Below are 21292 nucleotides of genomic sequence, written 5' to 3' on the forward strand. Positions count from 1 at the left end.
CCCCAATGCCATTTCTCTCCTGTTCTATTGGTTTTCATATCAACTGTCTTTCTGTAGAGACCCACCCCAATGCCATTTCTCTCCTGTTCTATTGGTTGTCATATCAACTGTCTTTCTGTAGAGACCCACCCCAATGCCATTTCTCTCCTGTTCTATTGGTTTTCATATCAACTGTCTTTCTGTAGAGACCCACCCCAATGCCATTTCTCTCGTGTTCTATTGGTTTTCATATCAATTTTCTTTCATTCTCCAGAAGACAAAGGCACAATCCTGGTCCTATTATCATCCCATCCTGGTCATATAATCAACCCATCCTGGTTATATTATCAACCCATCCTGGTCATATTATCAACCCATCCTGGTCATATTATCAACCCATCCTGGTCATATTATCAACCCATCCTGGTCATATTATCAACCCATCCTGGTCCTATTATCATCCCATCCTGGTCATATTATCAACCCATTCTGGTCATATTATCAACCCATCCTGGTCATATTAACAACCCATCCTGGTCCTATTATCATCCCATCCTGGTCATATTATCAACCCATTCTGGTCATATTATCAACCCATCCTGGTCATATTAACAACCCATTCTGGTCATATTATCAACCCATCCTGGTTATATTATCAACCCATCCTGGTCATATTATTATCAACCAATCCTGGTTATATAAACAACCAATCCTGGTCATATTAACAACCCATTCTGGTCATATTATCAACCCATTCTGGTCATATTATTATCAACCCATCCTGGTCATATTATTATCAACCCATTCTGGTCCTGTTATCAACCCATCCTGGTTATATTATCAACCCATCCTGGTCCTGTTATCAACCCATCCTGGTTATATAATCAACCCATCCTGGTCATATTAACAACCCATCCTGGTCCTATTATCAACCCATCCTGGTCATATTATCAACCCATCCTGGTTATATTATCAACCCATCCTGGTTATATTATCAACCCATTCTGGTCATATTATTATCAACCCGTCCTGGTCATATTATCAACCCATTCTGGTCATATTATTATCAACCCGTCCTGGTCATATTAACAACCCATCCTGGTCATATTATCAACCCATCCTGGTCATATTATCAACCCATCCTGGTCATATTATCAACCCATTCTGGTCATATTATTATCAACCCATCCTGGTCATATTAACAACCCATCCTGGTCATATTATCAACCCATCCTGGTTATATTATCAACCCATCCTGGTCCTGTTATCAACCCATCCTGGTTATATTATCAACCCATCCTGGTCCTGTTATCAACCCATCCTGGTCATATTATCAACCCATCCTGGTTATATTATCAACCCATCCTGGTCCTGTTATCAACCCATCCTGGTTATATAATCAACCCATCCTGGTCATATTAACAACCCATCCTGGTCATATTATCAACCCATCCTGGTCATATTATCAACCCATCCTGGTTATATTATCAACCCATCCTGGTTATATTATCAACCCATCCTGGTCATATTATCAACCAATTCTGGTTATATTATCAACCCATCCTGGTTATATTATTAACCCATCCTGGTCCTGTTATCAACCCATCCTGGTTATATAATCAACCCATCCTGGTCATATTAACAACCCATCCTGGTCATATTATCAACCCATCCTGGTCATATTATCAACCCATCCTGGTTATATTATCAACCCATCCTGGTTATATTATCAACCCATCCTGGTCATATTATCAACCCATTCTGGTTATATTATCAACCCATCCTGGTTATATTATCAACCCATCCTGGTTATATTATCAACCCATCCTGGTCATATTATCAACCCATCCTGGTCATATTATCAACCCATCCTGGTCCTGTTATCAACCCATCCTGGTTATATAATCAACCCATCCTGGTCATATTAACAACCCATCCTGGTCATATTATCAACCCATCCTGGTCATATTATCAACCCATCCTGGTTATATTATCAACCCATCCTGGTTATATTATCAACCCATCCTGGTTATATTATCAACCCATCCTGGTCATATTATCAACCCATCCTGGTTATATTATCAACCCATCCTGGTTATATTATCAACCCATCCTGGTCATATTAACAACCCATCCTGGTCATATTATCAACCCATCCTGGTCATATTATCAACCCATCCTGGTCATATTATCAACCCATCCTGGTCATATTATTATCAACCCATCCTGGTCATATTATTATCAACCAATCCTGGTTATATAAACAACCAATCCTGGTCATATTAACAACCCATCCTGGTCATATTATCAACCCATCCTGGTCATATTATCAACCCATCCTGGTCATATTATCAACCCGTCCTGGTTATATTATCAACCCATCCTGGTTATATTAACAACCCATCCTGGTTATATTATCAACCCATGCTGGTTATATTATCAACCCATGCTGGTTATATTATCAACCCATCCTGGTCATATTATTATCAACCCATACTGGTCCTGTTATCAACCCATCCTGGTTATATTATCAACCCACCCTGGTCATATTATCAACCCATCCTGGTTATATTATCAACCCATCCTGGTTATATTATCAACCCATATTATCAACCCATCCTGGTCCTGTTATCAACCCATCCTGGTCCTGTTATCAACCCATCCTAGTCATATAATCAACCCATCCTGGTCGTATTGGGAGTGCTGGAGTTGGGCTTTTGGGGGTAATGGAGGACTGGAGTTGGACTGTGCATTCATATCTCTCTCGATCTTTATCTCTCTCTTTCTTTCTCTCATGATCCCTCTTACAATCCCTCTCTCTCCCCCAGGCCACACCGTCCAAACTGGAGCAGAGGCCTTCGTCTTGGTCTCGTAGAAGCATGCCTTCCCCAGGTAAGGACTTATCTTTGGTCCAGTGAGACCGCCTATGAAAACACTCCCATTTCATTTGCCAAATGGTAGGATTATAATTCCCATCTTCTCCATACCAGCTCTCTATCACCTAGTCTAGATCAGCCTACAGTCTATCACCTAGTCTAGATCAGCCTACAGTCTAACACTGTGAGGGCAGCTATTATCTCTCTCCTCTCTCTCTATCCACTCTCTTTCTCTCCCCTCTCTTTGTCTTTCTAATTGCCAGTAGTTGTATATTTCAGAGGGAGGTGATGAGAGGAATTACACTGACTCTGTGTGTATACCTAAGCTTCTTCTTCTCTCAGATCTGACAGAAGAAAGCTTCTGTGCATCTAAGAAGAGGTCTTCAGCCCAGCAGACCAAGAGTTCAGGAAGCAGGAGAGATGGACCATCAGGTAGACAGTCGTCCTTAGAGTCAGGACACAGTCATCCTTAGTCAGTCAGGACACAGTCATCCTTAGTCAGTCAGGACACAGTCATCCTTAGAGTCGGTCAGGACACAGTCGTCCTTAGAGTCAGCCAGGACACAGTCATCCTTAGTCGGTCAGGACACAGTCATCCTTAGAGTCGGTCAGGACACAGTCATCCTTAGAGTCGGTCAGGACACAGTCATCCTTAGAGTCGGTCAGGAAACAGTCGTCCTTAGAGTCGGTCAGGACACAGTCATCCTTAGTCAGTCAGGACACAGTCATCCTTAGTCAGTCAGGACACAGTCATCCTTAGAGTCGGTCAGGACACAGTCGTCCTTAGAGTCAGCCAGGACACAGTCGTCCTTAGAGTCAGCCAGGACACAGTCGTCCTTAGAGTCAGCCAGGACACAGTCATCCTTAGAGTCAGCCAGGACACAGTCGTCCTTAGTCGGTCAGGACACAGTCATCCTTAGAGTCGGTCAGGACACAGTCATCCTTAGAGTCAGCCAGGACACAGTCGTCCTTAGAATCAGCCAGGACACAGTCATCCTTAGTCGGTCAGGACACAGTCATCCTTAGAGTCGGTCAGGACACAGTCATCCTTAGAGTCGGTCAGGACACAGTCATCCTTAGAGTCGGTCAGGACACAGTCATCCTTCGAGTCGGTCAGGACACAGTCGTCCTTCGAGTCGGTCAGGACACAGTCATCCTTCGAGTCGGTCAGGACACAGTCATCCTTCGAGTCGGTCAGGACACAGTCATCCTTAGTCAGTCAGGACACATTCATCCTTAGAGTCGGTCAGGACACAGTCATCCTTAGTCAGTCAGGACACAGTCATCCTTAGAGTCGGTCAGGACACAGTCATCCTTAGTCAGTCAGGACACAGTCATCCTTAGAGTCGGTCAGGAAACAGTCGTCCTTCGAGTCGGTCAGGACACAGTCATCCTTCGAGTCGGTCAGGACACAGTCATCCTTCGAGTCGGTCAGGACACAGTCATCCTTCGAGTCGGTCAGGACACAGTCATCCTTAGTCAGTCAGGACACAGTCATCCTTAGAGTCGGTCAGGAAACAGTCGTCCTTAGAGTCGGTCAGGAAACAGTCGTCCTTAGAGTCGGTCAGGACACAGTCGTCCTTAGAGTCAGGACACAGTCATCCTTCGAGTCGGTCAGGACACAGTCATCCTTCGAGTCGGTCAGGAAACAGTCGTCCTTAGAGTCGGTCAGGACACAGTCGTCCTTAGAGTCAGGACACAGTCATCCTTCGAGTCGGTCAGGACACAGTCATCCTTCGAGTCGGTCAGGACACAGTCATCCTTCGAGTCGGTCAGGAAACAGTCGTCCTTAGAGTCGGTCAGGACACAGTCGTCCTTCGAGTCGGTCAGGACACAGTCATCCTTAGAGTCGGTCAGGACACAGTCGTCCTTCGAGTCGGTCAGGACACAGTCATCCTTCGAGTCGGTCAGGAAACAGTCGTCCTTAGAGTCGGTCAGGACACAGTCGTCCTTAGAGTCAGGACACAGTCATCCTTCGAGTCGGTCAGGACACAGTCATCCTTCGAGTCGGTCAGGACACAGTCATCCTTAGAGTCGGTCAGGAAACAGTCGTCCTTAGAGTCGGTCAGGACACAGTCGTCCTTCGAGTCGGTCAGGACACAGTCGTCCTTCGAGTCGGTCAGGACACAGTCATCCTTAGAGTCGGTCAGGACACAGTCGTCCTTAGAGTCAGGACACAGTCATCCTTCGAGTCGGTCAGGACACAGTCATCCTTCGAGTCGGTCAGGACACAGTCATCCTTCGAGTCGGTCAGGAAACAGTCGTCCTTAGAGTCGGTCAGGACACAGTCGTCCTTCGAGTCGGTCAGGACACAGTCGTCCTTCGAGTCGGTCAGGACACAGTCATCCTTAGAGTCGGTCAGGACACAGTCGTCCTTCGAGTCGGTCAGGACACAGTCATCCTTCGAGTCGGTCAGGAAACAGTCGTCCTTAGAGTCGGTCAGGACACAGTCGTCCTTAGAGTCAGGACACAGTCATCCTTCGAGTCGGTCAGGACACAGTCATCCTTCGAGTCGGTCAGGACACAGTCATCCTTAGAGTCGGTCAGGAAACAGTCGTCCTTAGAGTCGGTCAGGACACAGTCGTCCTTCGAGTCGGTCAGGACACAGTCGTCCTTCGAGTCGGTCAGGACACAGTCATCCTTAGAGTCAGCACACAGTCGTCCTTAGAGTCGGTCAGGACCTCACAGTATTATTATATATCTGTGTTGTCTGGACCTCACAGTATTATTATATATCTGTGTTGTCTGGACCTCACAGTATTTATGTTCTCATCAACACTTTTCCTCTTTGCTTGCTGTCTCTCTGTCTGTGTGTCTCTGTCTGTGTGTCTGTCTGTCTGTGTGTCTGTCTGTGTGCCTCTGTCTCTGTGTGTCTGTCTGTGTGCCTCTGTCTCTGTGTCTCTGTCTGTGTGTCTCTTTGTCTGCGTGTGTCTCTGTCTGTGTGTGTCTCTGTCATTGTGTGTCTCTGTCTGTGTGTCTCTGTCTGTGTGTCTCTGTCTGTGTGTCTCTGTCTGTGTGTCTCTGTCTGTGTGTCATTGTGTGTCTGTCTGTGTTTCTCTGTCTGTGTGTGTTGTGTCTTGCTGTGCTGTGCCATACACCTTGCCACACTCAGAGGCCAGCAGTGCCTACAGAGAGGTTCTGGACATGCAGAAGGAGATGGTTCGGTCTTTAACAGAGCAGAACCAGGCCCTGGGGGCAGACAGGAGGGTGCTGGAGCAGAGGTGTACAGAACAGAGCCTGCAGCTGCAGAGGAGCCACCAGAGGGTCCAGAGTCTGGAGCGGGAACTCAGCAAGGCCCCTGTCCCTACAGCAGGTGGGGTGGATACTGGTGGCTGAGGGGGCAAGAGGGGAGAGGACCTAAGGTGGGGTGGAAGGGGGGGACAAGGAGAGAAAAACCCTGGGGCCGTGAGAGACGGGTGTCCGTGAGAGACTGGGGGCTGTGAGAGACTGGGGGCCGTGACAGATAGGAGAGACTGGGGGCCGTGAGAGACTGGAGGGGAGAAGGGGAGAGACTGGGGCCGTGAGAGGGAGGAGGGGAGAGACTGGGGGCTGTGAGAGACTGGAGGGGAGGAGGGGAGAGACTGGGGGCCGTGAGAGACTGGGGGCCGTGAGAGACTGGGGTCCGTGAGATACTGGAGTCCGTGAGAGACTGGGGGCCGTGAGAGACTGGGGGGGAGGAGGGGATAGACTGGGGGGGAGGAGGCAAGAGACTGGGGGCCGTGAGAGACAGGAGGGGAGGAGAGACAGGAGGGGAGAGACTGGGGCCGTGAGAGACTGGAGGGGAGGAGAGACAGGAGGGGAGGAGGCGAGAGACTGGGGGCTGTGAGAGACAGGAGGGGAGGAGGCGAGAGACTGGGGGACTTGAGAGACAGGAGGGGAGGAGAGACAGGAGGGGAGGAGGCGAGAGACTGGGGGCCGTGAGAGACTGGAGGAGAGGAGGGGAGAAACTGGGGGCCGTGAGAGACTGGGGGCCGTGAGAGCCTGGGGGCCGTGAGAGCCTGGGGTCCGTGAGAGCATGGGGTCCGTGAGAGACTGGGGGCCGTGAGAGACTGGGGGCCGTGAGAGACTGGGGGCCGTGAGAGACTGGGGGCCGTGAGAGACTGGGGGCCGTGAGAGACTGGGGGCTGTGAGAGACAGGAGGGGAGGAGGGGAGAGACTGGGGGCCGTGAGAGACTGGGGGCCGTGAGAGACAGGAGGGGAGGAGGGGAGAGACTGGGGGGAGGAGGGGAGAGACTGGGGGCCGAGAGAGACTGGGGGCCGAGAGAGACTGGGGGCCGTGAGAGTCTGGGGTGGAGGAGGGGAGAGACTGGGGGCCGTGAGAGACTGGGTAGGGGAGGGGAGAGACTCGTGTTCTGCATTGTACTTCCTGTGTGGACCAGACACTGACTGTAGCTCCCCCTGTAGGTGAACAGGCAGAGCTGCTGAGTCTGAGGCAGCAAGCCCAGGAGGTGGTAGACGAGAACGACATCCTGAAGATGACCGTCCATCGCCTCAATGTGGAGCTCAGCCGCTACCAGACACGCTTCAGACCCCTGAGCAAAGAAGAGGTAACTATAACTACCCTAACTATAACTACCCTAGCTATAACTATACCTACCCTAACTATACCTACCCTAACTATAACTATCACTACCCTAACTATAACTACCCTAACTATACCTACCCTAACTATAACTATAACTGCCCTAACTATAACTACCCTAACTATAACTACCCTAACTATAACTACCCTAACTATAACTACCCTAACTATACCTACCCTAACTATAACTATAACTACCCTAACTATAACTATACCTACCCTAACTATACCTACCCTAACTATACCTACCCTAACTATACCTACCCTAACTATAACTACCCTAACTATAACTATAACTACCCTAACTATAACTACCCTAACTATAACTATACCTACCCTAACTATAACTATAACTATAACTACCCTAACTATAACTACCCTAACTATACATACCCTAACTATAACTATACCTACCCTAACTATAACTATACCTACCCTAACTATAACTATACCTACCCTAACTATAACTACCCTAACTATACCTACCCTAACTATAACTATAACTGCCCTAACTATAACTACCCTAACTATACCTACCCTAACTATAACTATACCTACCCTAACTATACCTACCCTAACTATACCTACCCTAACTATACCTACCCTAACTATACCTACCCTAACTATAACTACCCTAACTATAACTACCCTAACTATAACTATAACTACCCTAACTATAACTATAACTACCCTAACTATACCTACCCTAACTATAACTATACCTACCCTAACTATAACTACCCTAACTATACCTACCCTAACTATAACTATAACTGCCCTAACTATAACTACCCTAACTATAACTACCCTAACTATACCTACTATAACTACCCTAACTATAACTATAACTACCCTAACTATAACTATAACTACCCTAACTATAACTATAACTACCCTAACTATACCTACCCTAACTATACCTACCCTAACTATACCTAACCTAACTATAACTACCCTAACTATAACTATAACTACCCTAACTATAACTACCCTAACTATAACTATACCTACCCTAAATATAACTATAACTATAACTACCCTAACTATAACTACCCTAACTATACATACCCTAACGATAACTATACCTACCCTAACTATAACTATACCTACCCTAACTATAACTACCCTAACTACCCTAACTATAACTACCAGACAGCCCTGGGCAAAGAAGAGGTATCTATAACTACCCTAACTATAACTATACCTACCCTAACTATAACTACCCTAACTATACCTACCCTAACTATACCTACCCTAACTATACCTACCCTAACTATAGCTACCCTAACTATAACTACCCTAACTATACCTACCCTAACTATACCTACCCTAACTATACCTACCCTAACTATAACTACCCTAACTATAACTACCCTAACTATAACTACCCTAACTATAACTATAACTACCAGACAGCCCTGGGCAAAGAAGAGGTATCTATAACTACCCTAACTATAACTATACCTACCCTAACTATAACTACCAGACACGCTTCAGACCCCTGGGCAAAGAAGAGGTAACTATAACTACCCTAACTATACCTACCCTAACTATAACTACCCTAACTATAACTACCCTAAATATAACTATACCTACCAGACAGCCCTGGGCAAAGAAGAGGTATCTATAACTACCCTAACTATACTACCCTAACTATACCTACCCTAACTATACCTACCCTAACTATAACTACTATAGTACTGTAGTTACTGTAGTAATGTGGTTCTGGATGTATTGATGTACTGTAGTAATGTGGTTCTGGATGTATTGATGTACTGTAGTAATGTGGTTCTGGATGTATTGATGTACTGTAGTTACTGTAGTAATGTGGTTCTGGATGTATTGATGTACTGTAGTTACTGTAGTAATGTGGTTCTGGATGTATTGATGTACTGTAGTAATGTGGTTCTGGATGTATAGATGTCCTGTAGTTACTGTAGTAATGTGGTTCTGGATGTATTGATGTACTGTAGTTACTGTAGTAATGTGGTTCTGGATGTATTGATGTACTGTAGTTACTGTAGTAATGTGGTTCTGGATGTATTGATGTACTGTAGTTACTGTAGTAATGTGGTTCTGGATGTATTGATGTACTGTAGTAATGTGGTTCTGGATGTATAGATGTACTGTAGTAATGTGGTTCTGGATGTATTGATGTACTGTAGTTACTGTAGTAATGTGGTTCTGGATGTATTGATGTATTGATGTACTGTAGTTACTGTAGTAATGTGGTTCTGGATGTATTGATGTACTGTAGTAATGTGGTTCTGGATGTATTGATGTACTGTAGTTACTGTAGTAATGTGGTTCTGGATGTATTGATGTACTGTAGTTACTGTAGTAATGTGGTTCTGAATGTATTGATGTATTGATGTACTGTAGTTACTGTAGTAATGTGGTTCTGGATGTATAGATGTACTGTAGTAATGTGGTTCTGGATGTATTGATGTACTGTAGTTACTGTAGTAATGTGGTTCTGGATGTATTGATGTACTGTAGTAATGTGGTTCTGGATGTATTGATGTACTGTAGTTACTGTAGTAATGTGGTTCTGGATGTATTGATGTACTGTAGTTACTGTAGTAATGTGGTTCTGGATGTATTGATGTACTGTAGTAATGTGGTTCTGAATGTATTGATGTACTGTAGTTACTGTAGTAATGTGGTTCTGGATGTATTGATGTACTGTAGTTACTGTAGTAATGTGGTTCTGGATGTATAGATGTACTGTAGTTACTGTAGTAATGTGGTTCTGGATGTATTGATGTACTGTAGTGATGTTTTCTCTCCATGTCTTTCAGAGCTCCAGGACCCATGGCCTGCCACTTAAAGGATCTGCTCCTCCCTGGCTGGTCAGTCACTCAGACATTCTCATGGATTCCTCCTCTAGAAACAGTGGCATTGTCTTCTGCTATGTATACCAGTGAATTATGAGCCCGATCCTTAGCAACCCTCAGGGATCCTTAGCTACCCCTGGCGATCCTTAGCTACCCCTGGCGATCCTTAGCTATCCCTGGTGATCCTTAGCTATCCCTGGCGATCCTTAGCTATCCCTGGCGATCCTTAGCTAACCCTGGCGATCCTTAGCTATCCCTGGCGATCCTTAGCTATCCCTGGCGAACCTTAGCTATCCCTGGCGATCCTTAACTATCCCTGGCGATCCTTAGGGCTCCGACACACCAATAGCGTTTGCTGGCCGAGAGTACTTAGCACCTCTGAACATAATTTGTGAACCGATTGCTATCCTTAGCAATCCTTAAAGTCCAGTTCAGAGACAACAGACGACATGAGACGAGATTAGATAAAACTAGCTAGTTTTAGAATGTTGTGTTGTACGACAGCTGACGAAAGACGGGGTATTCGGATCAAGGAGACGAGACGTGCAGTTGAGACCATTTCCGCGATAACGGTTCCTCGTTTCGTCGACGTGATGAAACAAAGTTGCTACTTGTTATAGCAAGTTACTGTAACTAACGAGTATCATGAAATACGTGTAACAGTGTAGACAAGTTACTGTAACTAACGAGTATCATGAAATACGTGTAACAGTGTAGACTTTATGACTTGTCAGATGAATATCAGCCAGCTAGGCTAGCTATCTGCAACAGAATAGGTAGGTAGATGTCTGTTTGGTTAGCTAGCTAGCTGCTTGGCTGTGTGCAGAACATTAGTTCACTGGCTTCTGATTGTCTAAAGGGATCCGTCTCGTCTCAAGACTTTAGATAAAGGTATGTGACCTGTTGAATGTCGGAAACTCCAGCTGACGACATGAGACGTTTTAAAACCGGACCGTTCAGATCAAGCAAACTTTGTTCTAAAACTCCTTCAGACCGTCGTGTTGTCTCATCTTACGTATCTGAACTGGGCTTTAACACAGTTTAGCGGTAGATTTTTGGATTCCTTTCTCTGCATGTTGAACGAGTGGATTACTCAAAATCGATGGCGCCAACTAAACAGACTTTTTGGGATGTAAAAGAACGATTTTATCTAACAAAATAACACTACATGTTGTAGCTGGGACCCTTTGGATGACAAACCAGAGGAAGATTTCCAAAACTAAGTGAATATTTAATCGCCTTTTGTGAATTTATGAAACCTGTGTCGGTGGAAAAATATTTTGATGCGGGCGCCGTCCTCAAACAATCTCATGGAATGGTTTCTCTGTAAAGCCTATTGTAAAATCGGACAGTGCATTTAGATGAACAAGAATATAATATTTTAAGTCTCGCACTTTTCGCCCTGAATGTCGATCGAGCGTTTGTCTGCCGATCATTTCAGAGCGCTGTGTTTTAGGGACCGCTCACTGTAGACAACTGACTGCCAACATTTTTCACGCGACTCTACATGTATAATCGGTGCTCTTGGTTCGAAAATGACGTTCAACGGTACTGAGTACTATCGGCCAGAAAACACTATTGGTCTATACTATATGTAGACTATATGTCTGAGCCCTTAGCGATCCTCAGCGTTCCTTAGTGATCCTTAGCAATCCTCAGTAATTCTAATATCCTAAAACTGTTGTTTGTTCTTCACTGATGTCAGAACTGTCACATTAGCAAAGCCAGGGACTCTCTTCTCCTCTCTCCTCTCCTCTTCTCCCCTCTCCTCTCCTCTCCTCTCCTCCCCTTTTATCCTCTCTCCTCTCCTCTCCTCTTCTCCCCTCTCCTCTCCTCCCCTTTTATTCTCTCTCCTCTCCTCCCCTCTTCTCCTCTCTTCTTCCTTCTCTCTCTTCTCCCCTGATATCTGATGTACTCACTACAGTAGGTGTTCTCTCTGTCTCTCTCCTCTCTCCTCCCCTGATATCTGATGTACTCAGTACAGTGGGTGTTGTCTCTGTCTCTCTCCTCCCGTGATATCTGATGTACTCACTATAGTGGGTGTTCTCTCTCTCTCTCCTCCCCTGATATCTGATGTACTCAGTACAGTGGGTGTTCTCTGTCTCTCCTCTCTCCTCCCCTGATATCTGATGTACTCACTACAGTGGGTGTTCTCTCTGTCTCTCTCCTCCCTGATATCTGATTTACTCAGTACAGTGGGTGTTCTCTCTCTCCTCCCCTGATATCTGATGTACTCAGTATAGTGGGTGTTCTCTCTCTCTCCTCCCCTGATATCTGATGTACTCAGTACAGTGGGTGTTCTCTCTCTCCTCCCCTGATATCTGATGTACTCAGTACAGTGGGTGTTCTCTCTCTCCTCCCCTGATATCTGATGTACTCAGTACAGTGGGTGTTCTCTCTGTCTCTCTCCTCCCTGATATCTGATGTACTCAGTACAGTGGGTGTTCTCTCTCTCTCCTCCCCTGATATCTGATGTACTCAGTACAGTGGGTGTTCTCTCTCTCTCCTCCCCTGATATCTGATGTACTCAGTACAGTGGGTGTTCTCTCTCTCTCCTCCCCTGATATCTGATGTACTCAGTACAGTGGGTGTTCTCTCTCTCTCCTCCCCTGATATCTGATGTACTCAGTACAGTGGGTGTTCTCTCTCTCCTCCCCTGATATCTGATGTACTCAGTACAGTGGGTGTTCTCTCTCTCTCCTCCCCTGATATCTGATGTACTCAGTACAGTGGGTGTTCTCTCTCTCTCTCCTCCCCTGATATCTGATGTACTCAGTACAGTGGGTGTTCTCTCTCTCTCCTCCCCTGATATCTGATGTACTCAGTACAGTGGGTGTTCTCTCTCTCTCCTCCCCTGATATCTGATGTACTCAGTACAGTGGGTGTTCTCTCTCGCTCCTCCCCTGATATCTGATGTACTCAGTACAGTGGGTGTTCTCTCTCTCTCCTCCCCTGATATCTGATGTACTCAGTACAGTGGGTGTTCTCTCTCCTCCCCTGATATCTGATGTACTCAGTACAGTGGGTGTTCTCTCTCTCTCCTCCCCTGATATCTGATGTACTCAGTACAGTGGGTGTTCTCTCTCTCTCCTCCCCTGATATCTGATGTACTCAGTACAGTGGGTGTTGTTCCCGGACACAGATTGAGATTCTCCATTGAGTTTCCAGTCCAGGATGAGGCTGAATCTGTGTCCTGGAAACCAGCACTGGGTGTCTAAACTCTAACGTCATCCTTTCTGTCTTCCAGCTGGACATGAAGTATTTATCTCCATTGTTGTTGTCTTATGAAGACCGGCTCACTGAGAAAGATACTCTCCTGCAGGCCTCGGAGGTAAGTGTGTGTGTGTGTGTGTGTGTGTGTGTGCGTGTTTCTTTGCGTGTTTTGTATTAGTGTCACCCTGTTATTCTCTTGTTAATATCTTTATGCTTTTTAAATGTGTTATGGTCTATTTAAGAGAACAACACGAGAGTTATTAACATGCATCATGCTCAGCCAGTATATTAAAGTGATTAGGAGCCATTGAACATGCATCATGCTCAGCCAGTATATTAAAGTGTGGGGTGAAGACATCCAATGAGTTAAGGACATAGAGAGACGCCTGGTCTACCCAGGCTCTGGTTGAAATAAGCTCAGCTTTGTCCCGCTAAACTGATAGAGAGAGGCCTGGTCTACCCAGGCTCTGGTTGAAATAGGCTCAGCTTTGTCCCACTAAACTGATAGAGAGAGGCCTGGTCTACCTAGGCTCTGGTTGAAATAGGCTCAGTTTTGTCCCACTAAACTGTTCGAGGCCTGGTCTACACAGGCTCTGGTTGAAATTGGCTCAGCTATAACCCACTAAACTGTTCGAGGCCTGGTCTACCCAGGCTCTTGTTGAAATAGGCTCAGCTTTGTCACACTAAACTGTTTGAGGCCTGGTCTACCCAGGCTCTGGTTAAAATCAGCTCAGCTATATCCCACTAAACTGTTCGAGGCCTGGTCTACCCAGGCTCTGGTTAAAATCAGCTCAGCTATATCCCACTAAACTGTTTGAGGCCTGGTCTACCCAGGCTCTGGTTGACATAGGCTCAGTTTTGTCCCACTTAACTGTTCGAGGCCTGGTCTACACAGGCTCTGGTTGAAATTGGCTCAGCTATAACCCACTAAACTGTTCGAGGCCTGGTTTACCCAGGCTCTTGTTGAAATAGGCTCAGCTTTGTCACACTAAACTGTTTGAGGCCTGGTCTACACAGGCTCTGGTTAAAATCAGCTCAGCTATGTCACACTAAACTGTTCGAGGCCTGGTCTACCCAGGCTCTTGTTGAAATAGGCTCAGCTTTGTCACATTAAATTGTTCGAGGCCTGGTCTACCCAGGCTCTGGTTGAAATCGGCTCAGCTATGTCACACTAAACTGTTCGAGGCCTGGTCTACCCAGGCTCTGGTTGAAATCGGCTCAGGTATATCCCACTAAACTGTTCGAGGCCTGGTCTACCCAGGCTCTGGTTGAAATAGGCTCAGCTTTGTTCCACTAAACTGTTCGAGGCCTGGTCTACCCAGGCTCTGGTTTAAATCGGCTTAGCTATGTCCCACTAAACTGATAGAGGCCTGGCCTCCCCAGTCTCTGGTTGAAATAAGCTCTGCTATGTCACACTAAACTGTTCGAGGCCTGGTCTACCCAGGCGCTGGTTGAAATAGGCTCAGCTTTGTCACACTAAACTGTTCGAGGCCTGGCCTCCCCAGTCTCTGGTTGAAATAAGGCTCTGCTATGTCACACTAAACTGATAGAGGCCTGGTCTACCCAGGCTCTGGTTGAAATAGGCTCAGCTTTGTCCCGCTAAACTGTTCGAGGCCTGGTCTACCCAGGCTCTGGTTGACATAGGCTCAGTTTTGTCCCACTTAACTGTTTGAGGCCTGGTCTACACAGGCTCTGGTTGAAATTGGCTCAGCTATAACCCACTAAACTGTTCGAGGCCTGGTCTACCCAGGCTCTTGTTGAAATAGGCTCAGCTTTGTCACACTAAACTGTTCGAGGCCTGGTCTATCCAGGCTCTGGTTAAAATCAGCTCAGCTATGTTCCACTAAACTGTTCGAGGCCTGGTCTACCCAGGCTCTGGTTAAAATCAGCTCAGCTATATCCCACTAAACTGTTCGAGGCCTGGTCTACCCAGGCTCTTGTTGAAATAGGCTCAGCTTTGTCACATTAAATTGTTCGAGGCCTGGTTTACCCAGGCTCTGTTTGAAATAGGCTCAGCTTTGTTCCACTAAACTGTTCGAGGCCTGGTCTACCTAGGCGCTGGTTGAAATAGGCTCAGCTTTGTCCCACTAAACTGTTCGAGGCCTGGTCTACCCAGGCTCTGGTTTAAATCGGCTTAGCTATGTCCCACTAAACTGATAGAGGCCTGGCCTCCCCAGTCTCTGGTTGAAATAAGCTCTGCTATGTCACACTAAACTGTTCGAGGCCTGGTCTACCCAGGCGCTGGTTGAAATAGGCTCAGCTTTGTCACACTAAACTGTTCAAGGCCTGGCCTCCCCAGTCTCTGGTTGAAATAAGCTCTGCTATGTCACACTAAACTGTTCGAGGCCTGGTCTACCCAGGCGCTGGTTGAAATCGGCTCAGCTTTGTCACACTAAACTGTTTGAGGAATGGTCTACCAAGGCTCTGGTTGAAATAGGCTCAGCTTTGTCCCACTAAACTGTTCGAGGCCTGGCCTCCCCAGTCTCTGGTTGAAATAAGGCTCTGCTATGTCACACTAAACTGATAGAGGCCTGGTCTCCCCAGGGTCTGGTTGAAATCGGCTCAGCTTTGTCACACTAAACTGTTCGAGGCCTGGTCTACCCAGGCTTTGGTTGAAATAGGCTCAGCTTTGTCCCACTAAACTGTTCGAGGCCTGGTCTACCCAGGCTCTGGTTGAAATAGGCTCAGCTATGTCCCACTAAACTGTTCGAGGCCTGGTCTACCCAGGCTCTGGTTGAAATAGGCTCAGCTTTGTCCCAGTAAACTGTTCGAGGCCTGGTCTACCCAGGCTCTTGTTGAAATCGGCTTAGCTATGTCACACTAAACTGATAGAGAGAGGCCTGGTCTACCCAGGCTCTGGTTTAAATAGGCTCAGGCTTGTCAAACTAAACTGTTTGAGGAATGGTCTACCCATGCTCTGGTTGACATAGGCTCAGTTTTGTCCCACTTAACTGTTCGAGGCCTGGTCTACCCAGGGTCTGGTTGAAATCGGCTCAGCTTTGTCACACTTAACTGTTCGAGGCCTGGTCTACCCAGGCTCTGGTTTAAATCGTCTTAGCTATTTCACACTAAACTGATAGAGGCCTGGTCTCCCCAGGCTCTGGTTGACATAGGCTCAGTTTTGTCCCACTAAACTGTTCGAGGCCTGGTCTACACAGGCTCTGGTTGAAATTGGCTCAGCTATAACCCACTAAACTGTTCGAGGCCTGGTCTACCCAGGCTCTGTTTGAAATAGGCTCAGTTTTATCCCACTTAACTGTTTGAGGCCTGGTCTACCCAGGCTCTGGTTAAAATCAGCTCAGCTATGTCACATTAAATTGTTCGAGGCCTGGTCTACCCAGGCTCTGGTTGAAATAGGCTCAGCTATGTCACACTAAACTGTTCGATGCCTTGTCTACCCAGGCTCTGGTTGAAATAGGCTCATCTTTGTCCCACTAAACTGTTCGAGGCCTGGTCTACCCAGGCTCTGGTTGAAATAGGCTCAGCTTTGTCCCACTAAACTGTTCGAGGCCTGGTCTACCCAGGCGCTGGTTGAAATAGGCTCAGCTTTGTCACACTAAACTGTTCGAGGCCTGGCCTCCCCAGTCTCTGGTTGAAATAAGGCTCTGCTATGTCACACTAAACTGATAGAGGCCTGGTCTACCCAGGCTCTGGTTGAAATAGGCTCAGCTTTGTCCCGCTAAACTGTTCGAGGCCTGGTCTACCCAGGCTCTGGTTGACATAGGCTCAGTTTTGTCCCACTTAACTGTTTGAGGCCTGGTCTACACAGGCTCTGGTTGAAATTGGCTCAGCTATAACCCACTAAACTGTTCGAGGCCTGGTCTACCCAGGCTCTTGTTGAAATAGGCTCAGCTTTGTCACACTAAACTGTTCGAGGCCTGGTCTATCCAGGCTCTGGTTAAAATCAGCTCAGCTATGTTCCACTAAACTGTTCGAGGCCTGGTCTACCCAGGCTCTGGTTAAAATCAGCTCAGCTATATCCCACTAAACTGTTCGAGGCCTGGTCTACCCAGGCTCTTGTTGAAATAGGCTCAGCTTTGTCACATTAAATTGTTCGAGGCCTGGTCTACCCAGGCTCTGGTTGAAATCGGCTCAGCTATGTCACACTAAACTGTTCGAGGCCTGGTTTACCCAGGCTCTGGTTGAAATAGGCTCAGCTTTGTTCCACTAAACTGTTAGAGGCCTGGTCTACCTAGGCGCTGGTTGAAATAGGCTCAGCTTTGTCCCACTAAACTGTTCGAGGCCTGGTCTACCCAGGCTCTGGTTTAAATCGGCTTAGCTATGTCCCACTAAACTGATAGAGGCCTGGCCTCCCCAGTCTCTGGTTGAAATAAGCTCTGCTATGTCACACTAAACTGTTCGAGGCCTGGTCTACCCAGGCGCTGGTTGAAATAGGCTCAGCTTTGTCACACTAAACTGTTCAAGGCCTGGCCTCCCCAGTCTCTGGTTGAAATAAGCTCTGCTATGTCACACTAAACTGTTCGAGGCCTGGTCTACCCAGGCGCTGGTTGAAATCGGCTCAGCTTTGTCACACTAAACTGTTTGAGGAATGGTCTACCAAGGCTCTGGTTGAAATAGGCTCAGCTTTGTCCCACTAAACTGTTCGAGGCCTGGCCTCCCCAGTCTCTGGTTGAAATAAGGCTCTGCTATGTCACACTAAACTGATAGAGGCCTGGTCTCCCCAGGGTCTGGTTGAAATCGGCTCAGCTTTGTCACACTAAACTGTTCGAGGCCTGGTCTACCCAGGCTTTGGTTGAAATAGGCTCAGCTTTGTCCCACTAAACTGTTCGAGGCCTGGTCTACACAGGCTCTGGTTGAAATTGGCTCAGCTATAACCCACTAAACTGTTCGAGGCCTGGTCTACCCAGGCTCTTGTTGAAATAGGCTCAGCTTTGTCACACTAAACTGTTTGAGGCCTGGTCTACCCAGGCTCTGGTTAAAATCAGCTCAGCTATATCCCACTAAACTGTTCGAGGCCTGGTCTACCCAGGCTCTGGTTAAAATCAGCTCAGCTATATCCCACTAAACTGTTTGAGGCCTGGTCTACCCAGGCTCTGGTTGACATAGGCTCAGTTTTGTCCCACTTAACTGTTCGAGGCCTGGTCTACACAGGCTCTGGTTGAAATTGGCTCAGCTATAACCCACTAAACTGTTCGAGGCCTGGTTTACCCAGGCTCTTGTTGAAATAGGCTCAGCTTTGTCACACTAAACTGTTTGAGGCCTGGTCTACACAGGCTCTGGTTAAAATCAGCTCAGCTATGTCACACTAAACTGTTCGAGGCCTGGTCTACCCAGGCTCTTGTTGAAATAGGCTCAGCTTTGTCACATTAAATTGTTCGAGGCCTGGTCTACCCAGGCTCTGGTTGAAATCGGCTCAGCTATGTCACACTAAACTGTTCGAGGCCTGGTCTACCCAGGCTCTGGTTGAAATCGGCTCAGGTATATCCCACTAAACTGTTCGAGGCCTGGTCTACCCAGGCTCTGGTTGAAATAGGCTCAGCTTTGTTCCACTAAACTGTTCGAGGCCTGGTCTACCCAGGCTCTGGTTTAAATCGGCTTAGCTATGTCCCACTAAACTGATAGAGGCCTGGCCTCCCCAGTCTCTGGTTGAAATAAGCTCTGCTATGTCACACTAAACTGTTCGAGGCCTGGTCTACCCAGGCGCTGGTTGAAATAGGCTCAGCTTTGTCACACTAAACTGTTCGAGGCCTGGTCTACCCAGGCTCTGGTTGAAATAGGCTCAGCTTTGTCCCGCTAAACTGTTCGAGGCCTGGTCTACCCAGGCTCTGGTTGACATAGGCTCAGTTTTGTCCCACTTAACTGTTTGAGGCCTGGTCTACACAGGCTCTGGTTGAAATTGGCTCAGCTATAACCCACTAAACTGTTCGAGGCCTGGTCTACCCAGGCTCTTGTTGAAATAGGCTCAGCTTTGTCACACTAAACTGTTCGAGGCCTGGTCTATCCAGGCTCTGGTTAAAATCAGCTCAGCTATGTTCCACTAAACTGTTCGAGGCCTGGTCTACCCAGGCTCTGGTTAAAATCAGCTCAGCTATATCCCACTAAACTGTTCGAGGCCTGGTCTACCCAGGCTCTTGTTGAAATAGGCTCAGCTTTGTCACATTAAATTGTTCGAGGCCTGGTTTACCCAGGCTCTGGTTGAAATAGGCTCAGCTTTGTTCCACTAAACTGTTCGAGGCCTGGTCTACCTAGGCGCTGGTTGAAATAGGCTCAGCTTTGTCCCACTAAACTGTTCGAGGCCTGGTCTACCCAGGCTCTGGTTTAAATCGGCTTAGCTATGTCCCACTAAACTGATAGAGGCCTGGCCTCCCCAGTCTCTGGTTGAAATAAGCTCTGCTATGTCACACTAAACTGTTCGAGGCCTGGTCTACCCAGGCGCTGGTTGAAATAGGCTCAGCTTTGTCACACTAAACTGTTCAAGGCCTGGCCTCCCCAGTCTCTGGTTGAAATAAGCTCTGCTATGTCACACTAAACTGTTCGAGGCCTGGTCTACCCAGGCGCTGGTTGAAATCGGCTCAGCTTTGTCACACTAAACTGTTTGAGGAATGGTCTACCAAGGCTCTGGTTGAAATAGGCTCAGCTTTGTCCCACTAAACTGTTCGAGGCCTGGCCTCCCCAGTCTCTGGTTGAAATAAGGCTCTGCTATGTCACACTAAACTGATAGAGGCCTGGTCTCCCCAGGGTCTGGTTGAAATCGGCTCAGCTTTGTCACACTAAACTGTTCGAGGCCTGGTCTACCCAGGCTTTGGTTGAAATAGGCTCAGCTTTGTCCCACTAAACTGTTCGAGGCCTGGTCTACCCAGGCTCTGGTTGAAATAGGCTCAGCTATGTCCCACTAAACTGTTCGAGGCCTGGTCTACCCAGGCTCTGGTTGAAATAGGCTCAGTTTTGTCCCACTTAACTGTTCGAGGCCTGGTCTACCCAGGGTCTGGTTGAAATCGGCTCAGCTTTGTCACACTTAACTGTTCGAGGCCTGGTCTACCCAGGCTCTGGTTTAAATCGTCTTAGCTATTTCACACTAAACTGATAGAGGCCTGGTCTCCCCAGGCTCTGGTTGACATAGGCTCAGTTTTGTCCCACTAAACTGTTCGAGGCCTGGTCTACACAGGCTCTGGTTGAAATTGGCTCAGCTATAACCCACTAAACTGTTCGAGGCCTGGTCTACCCAGGCTCTGTTTGAAATAGGCTCAGTTTTATCCCACTTAACTGTTTGAGGCCTGGTCTACCCAGGCTCTGGTTAAAATCAGCTCAGCTATGTCACATTAAATTGTTCGAGGCCTGGTCTACCCAGGCTCTGGTTGAAATAGGCTCAGCTATGTCACACTAAACTGTTCGATGCCTTGTCTACCCAGGCTCTGGTTGAAATAGGCTCATCTTTGTCCCACTAAACTGTTCGAGGCCTGGTCTACCCAGGCTCTGGTTGAAATAGGCTCAGCTTTGTCCCACTAAACTGTTCGAGGCCTGGTCTACCCAGGCGCTGGTTGAAATAGGCTCAGCTTTGTCACACTAAACTGTTCGAGGCCTGGCCTCCCCAGTCTCTGGTTGAAATAAGGCTCTGCTATGTCACACTAAACTGATAGAGGCCTGGTCTACCCAGGCTCTGGTTGAAATAGGCTCAGCTTTGTCCCGCTAAACTGTTCGAGGCCTGGTCTACCCAGGCTCTGGTTGACATAGGCTCAGTTTTGTCCCACTTAACTGTTTGAGGCCTGGTCTACACAGGCTCTGGTTGAAATTGGCTCAGCTATAACCCACTAAACTGTTCGAGGCCTGGTCTACCCAGGCTCTTG

At 47.2% G+C, this 21292-nt stretch overlaps 1 protein-coding gene across 25 annotated transcripts in view; it reads left to right on the plus strand.

Moving 5' to 3' along the window:
* cep89 (centrosomal protein 89) overlaps positions 1 to 21292 on the plus strand; it is a 251940-nt gene that overhangs the window by 22411 nt on the left and 208237 nt on the right. For all 25 annotated transcript variants that reach the window (XM_031812671.1, XM_031812681.1, XM_031812674.1 and 22 more), the window contains exons 7-12: positions 2808 to 2871; positions 3198 to 3287; positions 5968 to 6168; positions 7260 to 7402; positions 10239 to 10289; positions 13522 to 13605. In XM_031812671.1, the coding sequence (XP_031668531.1) occupies positions 2808 to 2871; positions 3198 to 3287; positions 5968 to 6168; positions 7260 to 7402; positions 10239 to 10289; positions 13522 to 13605 (633 nt within the window). The remainder of the gene's footprint in view (positions 1 to 2807; positions 2872 to 3197; positions 3288 to 5967; positions 6169 to 7259; positions 7403 to 10238; positions 10290 to 13521; positions 13606 to 21292) is intronic.

Source organism: Oncorhynchus kisutch, unplaced genomic scaffold, assembly GCF_002021735.2.
Source record: "Oncorhynchus kisutch isolate 150728-3 unplaced genomic scaffold, Okis_V2 Okis03b-Okis08b_hom, whole genome shotgun sequence".
In the NCBI taxonomy this organism is placed as follows: domain Eukaryota; kingdom Metazoa; phylum Chordata; class Actinopteri; order Salmoniformes; family Salmonidae; genus Oncorhynchus; species Oncorhynchus kisutch.